Source organism: Drosophila pseudoobscura, chromosome 4, assembly GCF_009870125.1.
Source record: "Drosophila pseudoobscura strain MV-25-SWS-2005 chromosome 4, UCI_Dpse_MV25, whole genome shotgun sequence".
In the NCBI taxonomy this organism is placed as follows: domain Eukaryota; kingdom Metazoa; phylum Arthropoda; class Insecta; order Diptera; family Drosophilidae; genus Drosophila; species Drosophila pseudoobscura.
The window spans coordinates 10,972,555-10,990,253 of NC_046681.1; the positions used below are offsets into that span (position 1 = coordinate 10,972,555).

At 41.8% G+C, this 17,699-nt stretch overlaps 3 protein-coding genes and 1 long non-coding RNA gene across 13 annotated transcripts in view; 3 read left to right on the top strand and 1 right to left on the bottom strand.

Annotated features, from left to right (window-relative positions):
• Nucleotides 1–542: 542 nt before the first annotated feature.
• Nucleotides 543–2,447, bottom strand: Aatf (Apoptosis antagonizing transcription factor). The gene is made up of 2 exons (XM_002132370.3): nt 951–2,447; nt 543–889 (listed from the first exon to the last, which is right to left on the bottom strand). The coding sequence occupies exons 1-2, from the start codon at nt 2,339–2,341 to the stop codon at nt 787–789; spliced, it is 1,494 nt and encodes a 497-aa protein (XP_002132406.2). The 5' UTR covers nt 2,342–2,447; the 3' UTR covers nt 543–786.
• Nucleotides 2,448–3,137: 690 nt separating this feature from the next.
• On the top strand, nt 3,138–3,870 carry LOC26531946 (uncharacterized). Of its 6 annotated transcripts, none has more exons than XR_001450972.2 (4): nt 3,138–3,154; nt 3,381–3,465; nt 3,524–3,648; nt 3,710–3,870. It is a non-coding gene; the product is annotated as an uncharacterized lncRNA (long non-coding RNA). The 6 variants fall into 6 exon arrangements; XR_001450971.2 differs by having other exon boundaries at nt 3,140–3,154; nt 3,364–3,465; XR_004469008.1 differs by lacking the exon at nt 3,138–3,154 and adding an exon at nt 3,161–3,305 and having other exon boundaries at nt 3,364–3,474; nt 3,552–3,648.
• Nucleotides 3,871–5,025: 1,155 nt separating this feature from the next.
• On the top strand, nt 5,026–12,312 carry AkhR (Adipokinetic hormone receptor). 2 transcript variants are annotated; one of them, XM_001357368.4, is made up of 7 exons: nt 5,026–5,222; nt 6,690–6,925; nt 8,384–8,656; nt 8,810–8,909; nt 8,976–9,467; nt 9,536–9,900; nt 12,010–12,312. In XM_001357368.4, exons 2-7 carry the CDS (start codon nt 6,777–6,779, stop codon nt 12,050–12,052), a joined length of 1,422 nt encoding a protein of 473 aa, XP_001357404.3. In that variant the 5' UTR covers nt 5,026–5,222; nt 6,690–6,776; the 3' UTR covers nt 12,053–12,312. The 2 variants fall into 2 exon arrangements, with proteins under 2 accessions (XP_001357404.3, XP_033235199.1); XM_033379308.1 differs by lacking the exon at nt 5,026–5,222 and having other exon boundaries at nt 9,536–9,905.
• A 3,226-nt stretch (nt 12,313–15,538) lies between these two features.
• Tsp (Thrombospondin) overlaps nt 15,539–17,699 on the top strand; it is a 28,712-nt gene continuing 26,551 nt past the window's right edge. Inside the window, exons 1-2 of one of the 4 annotated variants that reach the window (XM_033379306.1) lie at nt 15,539–15,621; nt 16,370–16,614. The gene's annotated coding sequence lies outside the window, so the exon portion shown is untranslated. Of the gene's footprint in view, nt 15,756–16,369; nt 16,615–17,699 lie in introns of all 4 variants that reach the window. The other 3 variants (XM_033379305.1, XM_033379304.1, XM_015180001.2) reach the window with 3 other exon arrangements.

Consider the following 17,699-nt stretch of genomic DNA (forward strand, 5'->3'; position numbering starts at 1 on the left):
TTATTTCAAAGAGAATTGGGTGACAAAAAAAGCGGGGCATGGCGTTAGATTAGATTTATAAATAATGCATGAAGGCCTGGAATAATGCACTATTGATAGATGATTAATTCCGACGCAATATCCATATCCAAAATCCATGTTTTTGCTTCAAAAACTAAACCAAATGTCGCACTTTTAAAGCTGATTGTCATGTACTTTCTGTCACATGCACGTTCGTTGTAATTGACAGATCAAGAGCTTCCGTCTTATTTCCAAGTTTTATATTTCTCCGCTTTATGATACACTTTTAAGAAGTGAAATGGTTTATTGACCTGCATAGATGCAGCCATCTGTGGAGTTGGAAGTCTCTCAGGAATCTCTTGGCATAATGAATTCTGAGGACATTCCTAGGAAAAGAGAGTACATTTTCACAGCGTAGAAGAGCTTTAGAGTTCAGATGAGTGTAAAATTATATCTCATACACATATGTCCTAGTGCACACGATACCATTTTAATACACTATGCCTTGAAATGCCCACGTTCTTATTTATCTAAAAATTAACTCAACGAATTTGTACAAGTTTTATTCCTAGATATTTCATTTGTGTACAAATATTTCATACAGGTTTGCTTCTTCGGTTTTGCAATTGCAGAAAACGAGAACATTTTCCCCTGTTATATTGAAGATTACTTTGTTTCTCGGTGAGGCCGTGTTATTTCCTATCCAGCGTAGAGCAAAGTTTTTGATTGCTTTTTTTTTAAATTGAAAGAATTTGTATAATCTATAGAAAATGTACACATATTTTTCTAGACAAACAACGATTTATACAGCTCGGACTTGGAGCTTTCCGTCCACTCGCTAGCCTCGTTCGGAGCCATGAAATTTGTGAGCTTATTGTGCACCACATAGCTGCAATAATAGCAGGGTGATTAGTAGAGGTTTCAACTCTCTATTGGCTTCAATTACTCACCGCAACTTGCGCCCTTTGCTGGCTCTGGTGTCCACCTTTTTCTTCATCTTCTGACGCAACTTCTGCAGCTCCACAAACTGTTTGGTGATCTCACTCATGTTCGATGAGGTGCTGGCCTTGTATTCAATCAATTCGCGCAGCTGCTGATGGTAGAAGTCGCTGTCGTCGTAGACATGGGCCTGCCGCTGCGGTGGTTCATTTTCTTGCTGCTGCTTCTCTGGCTGGATGTTGCTCTTCAGCGTCTGGGATTTCTCAACAAGTGCCTCACGATTGGCCAACGCACTGTCGATCTTCTTGATGATGTCGTAGTCCTCCTGCAGCGACTTTCGCTTCAGACCCGCTCCTGGCGTCAAGAGTTTCGTGCGATCGTCCCACTTGAGCAACACTTCATTGCGGTAGCCCGACATGTTCTCGAAGTTGCTTTGCAGGAAATTCGCAAAGACCTTCAATGGTGGTTCTGTGTCCTCCGATGACACTGTCTTTCGCTTGACCGATATCCTTGTCTCCGAGTTCTGTTGAATGAGCGCCGATTGCAGGGCGAGCAGTTGCTGCAGGAGTTTCGAGGAGCGTTCCCGGGCCTCGCTCAGCACCGACTGGAGTTCCTCGTTTTCGGAGCCAACGGTTTTTAGGGTCTCGGGCGGAGGAAGCTGATTCGCTTTGCTGGTGACCTTTTGCGTGTTGATACGCAGCTCGAGGAGACGTTCCCAGATGCGCAGTTGGTTCTGGACGCAGAGACCTTTTTGGATTTCAGCTTGCGGATTCGATTTGGACATGACATCAGAGGGTTTGATGCTATCATCAGCCTCTTCATCGTCTTCGTCATCATCATCTACATCGTCGTCTTCATCATCGTCGTCCTCCTCGTCGTCGAAATCTTCATCATCCTCTTCTGCACTATCCACTGCTTCTTCGGTTCCAGATCTAAGCTTCTGATTAAAGGAGGACAGTGCATCATCTTCATCATCATCATCATCATCATCATCCTCTCCATCACTTTCACCATCATCGTTATCATCGTCTCTAGCTAATTTTCCAGCTTTCGCTTTCAATTTCTGATTAAAGGCAGCCAAAGCATCATTCTCTTCATCGCTATCGCTGTCTTCATAGGGCACATCCTCCTCGCTCTGGTCATCCTCCAGTTCCTTTCGACTGCTGATCTTTCCCTTGTAGCGCTCACTCTGCTCCGACAGCAGCTTCACATTCCGCTTGCGTATGTCCGTGCTCCGGCCATCGGGCAGATCGTATTCGTCTTGCTCGAAATCCACGACGCGCGGCCCAGTGGCCGCATCAAAGTCCGAGTCTTCCTCCGAATCGCTGCCATTGGGATGCGCCAGCAGTTGGCTGACTTTATCCGCCACTGTTTGTGGCTGTTTCTTTGATTTTCGTAGCATATTTGTCAATAATTTAATCTATTTTGATTTGGGACCACATGTCAACGTTATTAGGGATCGACTTATCGATAAAATATACCGTACGACCGTCAGAAATATACCGAAACATACCGTCTCATTTTAAAAATATACCGTTTATATACTGACGAATTCAAGTTATATTTTACATATTCCTCGTTTTTGATCTTCCGTGGAATATTCTCAGCTATATAGCACATTTAGCCATGCCCACATAGTTTTATACGATGGATGATACTGTTTGCAGATTGTTGAGGCAGCTTTTTTTAACTTAAAAATCATTAAATCAACTAAATTAATCAATTCTCATAAGACTTTAATTTGTAAGAGAGATATTAAATTTGTATTTTTATTTTTGGTCAAAAAGCTCAATTAAATTTGCTACATGACAACTACATAGAGATGTTTTCCTCACGGAGGCACCTGCCGAGAGCAAGAGCTAGATGGAAATTATTTTCAACGGAAATTTAATTCAAATATGGTGAATAGTTTTCAAGCTCGAATAAAATGATATATCCTTGAAGATCAATTACTCGTACGAACATATGGCTCGTATGCATGTTCATATGATATATGATATAGTGCTCAAATTTGGACGAAATCGTTGTTGGGAACAAACAAGTTTCTCCACGATTACCTTGTTCATTTTATCAAATATATTTCCCCCCGAAAAACACAGAAACAAGCAATCCATGCCCAACGAAACCCGAGTTGTCAAATTCGTCAACGTGTGAGAATACTGAAATATTATTAGTATTATAAAGTGTACCGGCTGGAACAGACAACACAAAAATTGTAAATTTTCCAAGTTTTATTCGGTTTAAATTTTGACTAGAGATTAAGAATAAAGTGAAATTATGTTTAAGATAGTTTAAGAAAAAAGTGAAAAACAAAAAAACACAAACAGAAACAAACAAAAAAAGACAGTGAAAAGAAAACAAAAGAGGTTCGTTTTGTAAGAAATCATTTAGTTCCTGCTCGAGTAATAAGTTCACTCTATTTAGGCGCATCTCTGTCTTAGGTTCTACACAGGTCTCTGTAGGCAACACAGACCAACCAAACCAACAATGGCTACAAAAAAAGACAGTGAAAATAAAACAAAATTGGTTCGTTTTGTAAGAAAGCATTTAGTTCCTGCTCGAGTAATAAGTTCACTCTATTTAGGCTCATCTCTGTCTTTGGCTCTACACAGGCTCTGTATGCAACACAGACCAACCAAACCAACAATGGCTCCTGTATATTTACAATTACCCGAGAAACAATAAAATAACAACTAAAAGGCTCTTTCGGTAAGAAACAATTAATTAAGTTAATATCCACCATACTACTGCATGTATTATAATCCAACAGATCAACTGTGGGGCCCTTCTAATGTCTCCGTCGTTGTCAACGTCATCGACTGCAGACTCGCTTGGTTTTTTTATGAACCCATTGAAGCATACATATATTTTGATAATTACACATATTCTATTTTGATACTAACAATTATATATTTTTATACCAAAAACAAAGGGATTGTCAACTTATTTCAAAGAGAATTGGGTGACAAAAAAGCGGGGCATGGCGTTAGATTAGATTTATAAATAATGCATGAAGGCCTGGAATACTTCACTATTTGTTTGATTGATAGACGATTAATTCTGACGGAAAATCCAGTGCCAAAATCGATGTTTTTGCCTCAAAAACTAAACCAAAAGTCGCACTTTTAAAGCTGATTGTCATGTACTTTCTGTCACATGCACATTCGTTGTAATTGACAGACTTGACCATCTTATCAAGTGCGCCAGGTGCATCTTGATAGCGCCGACCAGCACGCACACACACACACAACCATACACATTCATAGCATACAAAAGCGGGTGCCATACCCACAGCGGCCCTGAACGTGAACATGAACTTGAAATGAAATCCTTTTGTTGAACCAAACAGTGGTGCCCCTCATTAGAATTAATGAATGGTTTTGTTCGAGTTTTGCAATTGCGACTCGCGCCGCCATTTAACAGTTAACAGGAGCCCGTTTAGTCGCTTTAGGTTAAGTCGTCAGCCTTGGCATAGGACTACCGGCAGATGGCAGTGGTTGCTCGACGAATCCACAAGTGCTGAAAAAACTCCGGCAAAAGGATAAACTGCGCAGCGGTCGAAAGTAGGTATCATCAGCGCCGCTGAGGAGGAGGCAAAGTGAAGACGTGCCGTGCCGTGCCGCCACCCAGACAACAGATAAGACCAAAAAGTAATATTCAATTTAATGGTGTTTCTTTTATTTGAACAAAAAGCCGCCTCCCTGCCTGATAACCGAAAAGATGAGCAAAAAGTTGAGACATATGGCGATCGGTAGGCAGGCTGCCAGACAGACACAGATTGAGAGGCGGCTGGGCCGGGCCTGGCGTTGAACTTTGAATTTACACACTCACACACACACACACACACAAACACGCGCGCGCATTGAGAAATGTGAAATTTTATGCGGGCGGACCGCCGGCACTCACACACACAAAAACACACGACAATTGGGGTCGCCCGAAGCGGGCTACCGTTATCGATTGCCAACTAGAAGACACCCGAGTCGCACTTTTTTTTTGTATTTTTGTATTACTTCTCTCTTTATTAGATTATCAGTTGTTGTCGAGATTTCGATTTCACGGCAGCAGGCAGTGGCAGGCACAGCAGCCGCAGCCGCCTTGCCTGTTCAGTCAGTTCCTGCTCGCCGTTCGGTGGAAATCAATCGAAAGAAGAATCGTGTACCATTAGCCATTAATTGCGTACCTGCCCAAATGAGCTATCGATAACGAAAAAAAAACCTACGCGTGTGGTGTGTGTGTGTGTGTGGTGTGCGTGGGCGGGCCGATCTGCAGTGTTGCAAAAGGTGCGCAAAAGAAAAAGAAGAAGTGCAAATTGTACGAAATCTTGTTGTCGTTAGCGTACACGGTGCGCCCGCGTGTTTAGAAAACACAGAACAAAACGGAAATCACAAAATGAGAGGAAAATAAATGCAAAAAAATATATACATATAGTATAAGAAATTGTATATAGAAGAAAAGAAATTATAGAGCACGTACGCGTACTCGTAATCATTGATTACGCCTACAATAAGTATATATACTAAAAGCGATTAATTGTTACTTATTTCCAAGTGGAAACTAGTTGAATCGCAGCATTTGGTTGAACTTTGGGGTCGGCGTTGGTGTTGGTGTTGGGGTTGGGGCAGGGGTTATTGCTTCAGACATTCCCATAGTTCATGGAAATTGTTTTCTGCCTTAAATTACTACAAAATTTGTTTAATTATGTGTTTGCACATTAAAATGCCAAGTTCAAAAGGCATCAAATGCGGAGCGGCGCGGCGCGTCCAAACAAATAGACCGTGAACGATTCCCATTCCGATTCTGACTCAAGGATTGGACTGCCGGGGCGAACAATTTGTCCGCTGTTCAATTGAGTGAGCGACACCGTTCGATTGAGCACAATTGATTAGCAGATTAATAAGCCAACGAGACGAGATGCTCTCCCATTATAATTATTGTAGTACGCGGTCCTCAGGCTAGCAGAGAGCACGCAGCATAAGTGGAATATTTTTTATTATCACTTGGAAATGGAAAAAATTCCGCATTGTGTGCGGCCAGGGGAGTGCTTCGAGTAATTAGTTCAAGGTCACAGTGCTCCATGCGCGCTCCATGCAACAAACAAATCCCCACAACGAAGATCAAAACAGAATCATAATATAAAAACAAAAAAAAAGTACAAAACAAATGTTCTTGAACTTATCAAAAAGAAAAAAAACACACACAGTAGGGCATCGAGTGGAATTCGATTACATTAACTCAATTCGGGTTCGGGTGCCGCGAGAGAGAGAGAGAGAGGACTTCTCAGGAGTCCAGACCGCATTCTGTTCGTATTGGTACTCGCATTATCTGATAATCTCGAGCGACTGTCAAGTACCCGCCATTAATGCAACGCAAAATAAATCCAATAAAATGTATTTTGTAATTAAATGACAGGCCCCCATAAAACAGAGTCGAATTGCTCGGAAAACACTCTCATGTCCTGCACACCGCAGGGCAGTCGAATAGGAAATAGCTTCATTTATTCCAACAGGAAATCATAAATAAAACTGTATACAAATTCCGTTTTTGTGCTGCTATAAACACTTTTTGCCAGAAGCTAAACAGACTATGTGGAAACTATGCAAATAAATAGTTTAAAAATAAATAAAATAAAATACAAAAACATCTCCGAAACGAAGGAGTTTAAAGGAAAAATGGTCATTCTATATGCGCGTGGCTTTGTGGATAAGTTGTACATTTCTTTAATAACAAATTCTATTTTTAATATACAGAAATAAAAGATAAAAACAATATAAAAAACACACACAAAAATACAGCAGCGAAAGTGATACGATTGAATTGGCTTAATCGGTGGGAAGATGGCCCATTCTGGTGAAATAAATGAGGTTGTCTATGATCATCGCATACTCAAGGATTGGTCCAACGTGAACAATACCAACGGCACCATGCACCTCTCCAAGGATATGATCTTCAACGATGGCCATCGTCTGTCCATCACAGTCTACAGGTGAGTGCTCCGATCGGGATCCGATCCCCACCCACATCTTTCTGATGCGATTCTCTCTCGGTTTCCACATCAAGTCACGTTGATAAGCTTTGGCTTCCACTATCTCTAACCTTTTTTTTTTCGTCGTTGCTTTCTTAACGTATCGCCGCATCAATCGCTGTGTGTAGGTGTAGGTGTCGGTGCTGTCTCTGCCTCCGGTATGGGTTTAAATTTTCGTTATAAATAAGTATAAATCATCATCCTCCTCTGGCTGTCTGTCTGTCTGATTTTTAATAATTTTCACTTGGAATTTGAACGCTGTGGTTCAAGCCTTGGGTTCACGTTTTTCGAATTGCTAAAGATTCACAAAATTGATTAAGAGCTGTTCCTCAAAGCTAGTCAAGACGTAGAAAGTGGTTCGCAAAGTGAAATATTTAATGATTTTGTTTCAAGACGGATACATACATGCAATATATTGATTGTTTTATAATACTTTGGGTATTATGCAGGAAATGGTATAGTTAAATAATTTAAAAATAGGGAAATGTAATATTTAAAAATTGTAGAATCTTAGAGGGATTCTGATTCTAAGATCAACGATCCTAAGAAAGGTTTTTGACCCTCTGAAATTCCACAAGCAAGATCTACGAAGAGATGAGAAAGTATATTCACAAATCTATTCAACAAATGGATCATTCTAGGGGGCAAGCCCTTTTCCAACCCCTGGCTCACTCGCTTCGCTCGCGTCGATATGAATAAAATATCGGACGACGATGACACAAAACTTTTTTATATAAAAGAGAGATACTGCTCCTTATACTCTAAGGAGTATTCTAGTGACCGCTCGAGCTGCTCCTTAGAGCGAAAAAATAATAGAGATTACCGAACCCAATGGAAAATACGCTTAAGATCATTAACACTTAAAGACAACCAGGAGACTAATGAGAATTACTAGTTTTAAAGTAAAACCAAACCTTTAAATGTGGATTCCTATATCAATTACAGACCTTAAAAATATTTAAAGATCTGATCTCAGATTTCACAATAAAGTGTGGATCACTCTTTAAAGAGTTCCACAGTATCCACCAATTAATTCCATCAATTAGTGAATGTACTAGAATCTCTGCCTTGTTTTCTGTTCAACCGACTGTTATAAATGCTGGAGCACAACTTCTAAAACCCCGTCCATGGGTACGTGTTTCAGTGATTGATACTCGCTCTGATTGTCTACAACTGATCTTCAAGAACTTTATGGCAGACAATTCGTTTTCGTAAATTCAATTTACCTTTCCTTGGCTCCAGAGTTCCATCCATGACCTACTTATCGAGCACCCACACAATCCACACACTACGAAGACACCCACTTGCCCCATGCGGGAAAACTTCTTTAATTTTCCACTCACCAGTTTAATCGTTGCCCTTTCCCCTGCGGCTCCGATGTTCATCCTCTCTTTATATGGGTTTTCCTTTCGATTCCAGCATACTCTTTGTGATCTCAACAATTGGCAACAGCACAGTGCTGTATCTGCTGACGAAGCGGCGACTGCGTGGTCCCTTGCGGATTGATATCATGCTAATGCATTTGGCCATTGCCGATCTAATGGTGACGTTGCTGCTGATGCCGCTGGAGATTGCGTGGGCCTGGACAGTCCAATGGCGCTCCACCGACCTGATGTGCCGTCTCATGAGCTTCTTTCGCGTGTTCGGACTGTACTTGTCCAGCTTTGTGATGGTCTGCATATCGCTAGACAGGTGAGTCCCATATCCCCCGTTGCCTGCCGGCCTGCCGGCCTGCCGCGTCAGCACTGCTCCGTTGACTGTCGCTAATGGACCAAATTGATAGCCAGATAAGGCGGGCTCAAAGTGTCAATCGAATCGTATCTCTCACACCGCTCTCCTCTCCAGATACTATGCCATACTGAAGCCGCTGCAACGATCCTACAACCGGGGACGCATCATGCTGGCCTGCGCCTGGATGGGCTCTGTCATCTGCAGCATTCCGCAGGTGAGGCAGTCGGTAGCCCCAGTAGCCATTACAATTATTAACGTCTCTGTTTGGCTTCTCTGACAGGCCTTTCTCTTCCATCTGGAGGAGCATCCCGTGGTCCGGGGCTACTTTCAGTGCGTCACATTCCACTCGTTTGTGAGCGACTTTGACAACTGGCTGTATCAGATAGCCACGATGTGCGCCATGTATGCCTTTCCATTGATCGTCTTCATCTACTGCTATGGGGCCATCTATCTGGAGATCTACCGCAAGAGCCAGCGCGTCCTCAAGGACGTGATTGCCGAGAGGTTCCGTCGCTCCAACGATGACGTCTTAAGTCGGGCCAAAAAGCGCACTCTCAAGATGACCATCTCGATTGTGATTGTGTTCATCATCTGCTGGACGCCGTACTACACCATCTGCATGTGGTACTCCCTGGACAAGACGTCGGTGGACAAGGTCAACTCTCTGGTGCGCAAGGCTCTCTTCATCTTCGCCTCGACCAACTCCTGCATGAATCCCCTGGTCTATGGGCTCTACAACATTCGCGGACGCATGAACAATAACAACAATGTGGTGAGGCAACCATTTCTCCATCCTCAGTCTTCTGGAAGGATCGATCTAGCATTAACCTGCCTTTTCAGTCGGTAAACAACAGGCATACATCGCTCTCGAATCGCCTGGACTCTTCCAATCAACTCATGCAGAAGCCGGCTGCGGCCAACAACAATTCTCTGGCCAATAGACATGGCACTGTGATGGCCGCTGCGGTGGCGGCCACAACAAAGTTGGCCCATGTTGTGGGCCTCAAGAGCAACGGATCCAATGGTTCTGCCGTCGACACCACAGCCCTTTCCATTGCCTCTGCTCCGCCCCTGCCGCTGCCCCAGCCCCAGCCCCTGCCGGCCACCGCACCCCTGGCCAGCGACGATGCCGATGGGGATAATGATGATTCCAGTGTCAGTGTTGTCACCATCAGGTGCCAGGAGCCGCCCAGGATCTGCCACAAGTAATGTCGGTTTCCAGCTGCTAGACATCTAGCCACTCCCCTCCTCTGCCACTGCTACCATTCCACCATTCCACCATTCTACCACTCTCATCCTCATCTTATATTTTTACGACTTGGAGATGAGCTTCAACCTCATTTTGTTTTCAATTTCGATTTTCGCACAGTTGTCGGCATAAAGTTTCGAGTTTTATGTATTTTGCGGTCTCAATACTCACTCACTTTCATTGCTTTGCCCCCGGGAGTTGGCTTCTTGGTCCTGTGGAGAGGACAGCAGATATAAAACTAGAAAAGGAGACCTTTAACCAATTGAATGGATGGGCCTATTCCATGCCAAAGTAAACCCAACAAGACCTCAAACAAATTGAACACTAAATGGTTTATTGACTTATTATAAAGTACTCCGTTAGGGTACAATGATTGCTCGGTTTCTTGCTGAAACGGGCCCTTTCTTCTTTGGATCGTACATCTTCACCGGGTCTTTTGCTTCTCCTCGGCACTGATCCACAGTCTTTCACCAAAGCATTGGCTTCATCTCGGTGTCCTCTGGCTCCGTATTGCTCTGCACCATCACGCAGTAGTTGTCAGTCCCCTCCTGCTTCTTGGTCGACAGCCTGGCCGTGAACGTGCCGTTAGTGCTGGCCAAGAACTGAACGGTGTAAGACACATTGCCATCGCAGTCGACTATCGTCACCTCGTGGACGCAATCCCCCACCCGAGCAATCGGTTCCGATGATAACTTTTTTCCACCAAGTTCCATACCCGTTAAGGTCTCCTTCGTTTCTGGGTCATACTTCTCCACCAGGCGGTAGCTGTATATCAGGTGCTTGCCCCGAACTTTCTTGAAAGTCTTTTTCTCCGGCGACTCCGACACCATGGCGTCTGTAGTTTGATTCTATAAAAATCTAGCAATTTGTGTTGTAATGTTAACTGTTTGTATAAGGAAACCTATTGTTGAATAGGTTGAATTTCACGAGACAAAAGCTATGCTAGGCCTGCTTCAGTAGAGCACATTCCCATATTAGATCTCAAAGTATATCTATACTTGGAACTTGAATTATAATCAAATAAATTAAGTAAACAATAATTCAGATATATTGTAGTGCGTTTTGGTGACTGTGCGCATTTTTATAAATTTTATACGACATCTACAGCGCCTCTACACAAAACAAGGAATGGGTTGAAAAGGGCGTACCTTTCATAACATTTTTGATTTGTTACAACACTATGGATACACCTGAAGATATATCAAGCAAAAGTTGAAGTTTTCTACCAATTTTTACGTTCCTTCAAATTATTTAAATTATTTGTTTTTGTATAGATTGCTTCTTACTCTTCTTAAACTTTACTTCTTTAGTGGCATGGTTTTCCAACAAAATAATAATAAGGAAAATTTTCCAATGAATTACAAAATTACAAAGTACACATTTTTTAGTAAATTAATTTGGTAAATTATTATTTTTTTAATTTTTTCTAAGTTACATATGAATATTTATACAATTTTGTTCTTAATTTAGGTTTAAATTTGTTTAAATTCTCAGTGAAAATTTCTACATTTTTTAAATTGAATTATAAAAGCGAATTCAAAGCCCACTTTTGACCACTCCTTCTTTTGGCTAAAAGTCCACCCAATCAGGTTGAAAAGCAGTTGACAATTTCATGTATTTTCCAAGGTGATGGCTTTCACTGCGTCATCTGCTATCTGGACATTAATTTCCGCTGGCCGATGTCTTCTTAACTTCGAACAGACTTTAAATTAATGAGAAGCCTGGGAATGTAGAGTTTTTATCAATCTAATCATCTACTAAAAACAAGAATTGCCTAACCCCAATATGCACTTTACTACAGCGAAAATAAAGCCTTTTTTAGGCCAATCAATTATGCAACACCTCTCACAGGCCTATACGAACCCTACTTAAAGGGTCGCGGGCCATTTGGGTTAATGCTGGCTTACATCATGCAGTCCATCCATGCTCACCCACAAGAGATCCACTCCACACCACACCACTCGTCGCCACTCCACTTAAAAAGCCATCCCATTCCTCCAGCCACATATCATTTTATGTCAACTCATCGGCAGAATCCCAAGCTAAATAACACTCGTACTTTCAGTTGTGGCGACTCCATTGAACTGGTCAGTGCGGCGGATAAGTAGACGACGAAGCCCCTCCTCCCCCACCCCAAGGGGTATTGGATGGCATCTGCTACTGTTCGGCTTGGAACAAAGGGCTCCCAGCCAGCTTCGTATACTCGTAGATTCTTTTTGTATTTGCATTTAGCTAGCCACAAAATTCAAATGTTATCGAGACAACAAAATGCGAGTGGCCGATCGTACAGCTTTTGTCAAGGGCCAACAAAAAAAAAAAAAAACAAATCTAAATATCGCAGAAATAAAAAATTAAGACGCTTAAGACGTAATATCGCGTACTATTAGAGATACTCTAGTTAGTTGGCTTATTGCTTAATTTAAATTAATTTATTCATTAAAACAAAACGACACTAAACGAAAACCGTAAACCAAATAAAAATATGTAAGAAAATTATAGAAAAATAGCAAAAATATCCCCCCACCGCCCATGGAATTCTTAATTCAGTTTTTGGTTGGTTTGTTTGTATATCGGAGCTTAATCGCTTGGTTTATGGCCAGGGCCCTGCATTATAGCCGTTAATTATACGCTCGTGTGGACTCTGAAATATTTATAAAAAAAACTTACATTGATGGGTCTGATGGGGGGGTAAACCAGTTCCGTTTCTGGATTGACCTTTAACTACTTTTAAGGCATATCGTGCGGCTTCAAGGGAGATAATCAAGAGATCAAGGGAGGTGGAAAGATAGTCTAGAGTAAAAGGGATCTAAAAACCAAGGATTTTAAGGAAATCCCTTATTTTCGAACGTATTGCTTCCCTTTTTATATACATTTAAAAGGACTTTCTGTAGGCTGTTCCCTTTTCTTAAGCAGCCCCAATTCCATCAGGGCTTTGTGCCATTAAACCGAAATCCAATCCCAAAACAATGTTGCTCTCTTTGGAGGGCCATTAAACCAAATTCATGTGAACCCTTTTCGTTTTAATGTGTGTTCAGCCTTCCTCTCAGCGCCGGCATCATCATCATCATGATCGAGATCCTCTGAATGAACGAAGGGGGGACGGATGGATGGATGGATGGATGCCCAGACACGGCACTCTGCCGAAATGTGGATCGTAAATAAACGGCACGCTCTGTAAGGCATTTAAAAACGGGCCCAAATACTCGTAAAAACTAGTCCCCAAAATGATATGCAGATGTGGCACCTATTAATGGCTACTTATGCACTACAAGTGTCCCTCATTTCTGGTGTCTCTCCTGCCTCCCTTTTGTGACACGAGACTGATGCGTAACACAGCTAGCGGGGAGGGCGGGGGGACTGGCTGGTGGGAGGCTGGTGGCTGGTGGCTGCCACCGACGACCTGTTCATCATTATGTCGACGGCATGTCAGGCAGGCCACTGCTTTATGTCCAGGCCCTCCATCCACAGACATATCCAGATATCTACATATATCATGCCGGCACACCCAGATATCGTATCCCACATCAACGCTGAATATTTTTTCGCTGCATTTCGGACAGCCGCCGCTGCAGCGGCGACCACTTGCTGAAATTTCATTATGTGCGTGATTTATAAATAAGCTCCAAGCCTCATCCCAAGATCTCTCCCCCCCCCCCCCTCCCCCCCTGCCACATGTGGTTGTGGTTGCTCGGCTGCTGCATGTTTTCCAGAGTTCCCAGCATCATCATCATCGTCATCCTCATCATTCGGTGGGTACGACGGTACGACGACAACCCACGCACTTTTTTCCACGACGCGGCGGCGCTCCAACACGAAACAAACAACAAAAACAACAACAACAGAGTCTTGTATGTTGAACTCTTGCTACCTCTCTCCCCAGTCCCCAGTCCCCACTCCCTCTCCTCTTCCCTTTTACCCCCTCTCTGGTTACAGTTCAGTTCGTATTAATCATAAAATTGTATTATTAACATGTTTATTTTTCGGTCTTCAAGATTCGATTACATGCATTCCTCTTCCTCTCTCTCTCTTCTCCCTTTTGGCCAGGCGTTTCGCTTTCGGGGAAGTGGAGTTGGAACGTGGAACGTGACTTTGTTGTGCAGTGTATCGAAAGTGAGCCACTTTCTAACACTAAAATCGTTGATCGAGTGTGCTGGAAGGATGGGTAGGGTAGGAGGTTGGGGATATTGTCATTTTATGTTTCTGCTGGTTAATTGGGTTACTCCGTGCCTCCCACCCATCGGCTCTGGAGAGCTGCTCGTATATCCCACAGCTGGTCAATGCGTGGGAGTGGGAGTGTGGGATCTTGACTTGAAAGTTGGCCAAATTAGCCGGGGGAAAAAGTTGAAGGAGTTAAAGGAGTAACGTGTAAAGTCAGGGGATTAAGTAGAAGAAATGTTGTTGTAGTTGTAGGCGGTATTTATTGTGAGAATATCCTCGAAAGTTAAGAACTTAAATCGATTATATTTCACCCCTAACAAATTATAATAGGCTCCTACTTTATGTTTCTTAATAGCATTTTTTCCAAAAATAATTGAATAATATTTTAAAAACTTCTTAGTTGTTTTTTCCTTAATATAATCGATTAATCTCTAAAGAAAGATAAAAACGATCGTTTAACTATATTATTTATTTATCAGAAATATATTTCCAATATATTTCCCATACGAGCATACAAGCCCTTAAAGCTTATTGCAAAAAAGATTAGTCAAGTGTTTACCTTTCAATCAAATATTGCATGTGGGCGCCTTGGCTTAGTCACTGCAAAAATACTTATGACGAATATCTGTTCAAGAAACCTCTGTAAAAAACCTTGTGATACAACAAAAGGTATTTCAGCAATGTCCCTACAACTTTTACAAGCCCACAATCAGATATTAGTATAAAATATCATCCCAATCTACTAGAGAAATCTCTATAAGAAAAGTTGCTAAGGGTTTCGAGGTTTTATTGTGAGAATATCGTCAAAAGTAGCAGAATTCGACCTCCTTTCATATTTCCTTTTGCTTTCTTCACCGAAAAAACATTTCCAATGATACACTTTTTCAAATTGTACAAAAAAAAGTCCTAGTCTTACAGAATAATAGTTTGGCAACTCTGTATACCCTTTTAAAAAACTTCCAGGCTTTCTACCTCAAAAGTGATAAAAAATCTATGAAAAATCGTCGTAAAAGAACCTGTACTACTTCCCAACTTTCCACTTTCCCAATTGTTACCAGGAAAACCCCCCCAGCAAATCACACACCACAAACAATCTGGCAACCCTGGCAAGCTCTTACGCAAATTTCGCACGTGGGCGTCTCCGCTTACTCACGCGTCAAAAGAAACACAAACGAAGACAAAATGCTGCCTGTTCGACGCTGCGCTGCTGAGAGCGTTTCTCCCAGAAAACAGCAAAAGCATAAGCCAAGAGCAGCGACAAAAGCAACAAAAGCAACACCAAGAAAGAGCCACACAAAAGCAGCAACAAGTCAACGGCATCTCAACAGCTGAGAACAAAACAAACTGCAATCAGGCAACACGCCAATGGGAAACCGGGCAACAACAAGTTGTTTGTGCCGCTGCCACTCTGCCACTCTGCCAGTGGCACTGCCTCTGCGGAGACTGCGACTGCGACTGAGACTTCGGTGTTCCGTTCCCTTCAGAGTTTCCAGTGCGCGTTTGCACGTTGAACAAGACGGTACGGGTACGGATCGAAACGATCAGCAGGTGAAGAAACGAAAAGCATCGGGATCGGCATCGGCATCGGCATCGTAATCGCTAATCGAGAAAATGCCCGCTATTTTGGCCCGTGATCTATGACGGCTTTTAAGTGTGTGTTTCTCAAATCATTGGAGTTGGGGGGCTCTTGTTAAATTGTCGCTGACAAAGTTTTTGACAGTTCCCCAATACCACCCAGAGCCAGAGCCCAGAAGCATCCTCAGCATCGTTCGTTTTCCATTTCCATTCCGCTGTCAAGGTGTCTCGTGTCCCGTGTCCCGTGTCCCCCCCCCATGTCCGTGTCCGCGTCCGCGATGCTTCTGCCTTCTTGTTGTTAATAGCATAAAAGTGTTTTAATTTTTATTAGCACGAACACCACAGCGAGAGCCAGAGCCAGAACCAGAGAGAGCCAGGCACCAGTCCCACACATCAAGTCAGTTGTGGAGCAGTTGCCGTCACTGGAGGATCGTCTTCTCCAATAGCCACCGATCGCGTCGCTGCGCGTTGCGTGTTGATTTTCGTTCTAATAAAATCAGCTCCCCAAGATCTTCGCGTGTGTCGTCTGGCCTGCCTTTTTGGTACCTCCATGCCCATTCCCCTTCCCCATCCAGGGACCCAACTCGATCTCCTTCTTTTCGTTCGGAACGGATTTATGTGTGTCGCATTCGGATATTTTGAAAAGGGTTTAATTTATTTAATGCATCCGTTTCCTTATCCGATTCTTATAGTGTGAATTTGTTTGATCTTCGAAAAGGAAAAAAATAATACAAAATAAAATTCAAGTGTGTGTTCGGAAAAGTGTGGAAATAATCGTAAAAATAACTCAAACTCAAGTCCATTCCGTTTCCATTCTGAACAACGAGCTGACAGCCACAAGTGGCTAAACAGCACAAGGAGCTGCTGTCTGTCTCACTTCTCGAACGGAGAACGGTGGCCCACCACGGCGTTGGCGTGCAACGTCCTTGACTGAAAGGTGAGTGTGAAGGTTGCCCAGATCTCGCTGAGATCTCTGAGCTCTCGGCCCGCAAGGCGCTCAAGAGTGTGCTATAAATAGTAGGTTGGTTGGCCTACTCCCCTGGGAAAGTGGGATAAGTGCCTGCTTCCAAAGTGGGAGGAAGTACGTTCCGATTTAATTGTTGCATGGCATACTGCTTGTGGCAGATTTGTTTGTGGGGTACGGGATAAAAGCGCTGAGAAAAGAAGTGCAAAGCATATTGGGGAATATTGGTATTGGGAACATTTATTTGAGGTCACTTCTAAATATTCAGCGCTTCAAACTATACGAAAGGAAACCAGTGTCAATCTAGGGAATAAATATTCGGCTTTTAAATAAAAAATAAGGAAATTAAATAAAAATGCACTATAATTAAAAAATAAATGCCTTACAAAGTATTTTTAGTACGGACCATATTTAAACTAAACATAAAAAACTTTAAAATAAAATTAATGTTTTTATTTCGCTGGAAATATATTTAATTTAAATATGCGATATATTTTTTTTTTAATATATTTTTAATCAAAACATTAAACTATTTAATTTTAATATGAAATATATTCAATTTAAATATCAAACTATTTCATTTAACTAAAATATTTATTTAATTTTAAAATGAATTAAATTTATTTTAAATATGATATATATTTAATCTAAACATTAAAATATTTCATTATAATATGAAATATATTAAATTTTAATATGAAACTATTTCATTTAAATATACGAAATATTTTTTAAATATTAAAATGTATTTATGTTATAAATGAAATATATTTAAATCATAGATTTTCATATTTACGTAAAATAGAAGTGCATTTTTTTTTTTTAGCAATTTCCACTCTCGGTGCAGAATTAAAATAAAATAAATATCTTAGAGAATAATATTCAAAGCCCAGTGCTTTTTTTTCTCTGAGTGTATGCCTTGGCTAAAGCGCAGAAGTTGTTCTAACATTTACATAGTAGCAGAAAATAAGTTATAAACAAGTATTTACATCATTAAAATTAATAACTGGTATAGAGGAGGAAATCAGAGATTTAACGACCTAAGCGCCGTCTCCCCA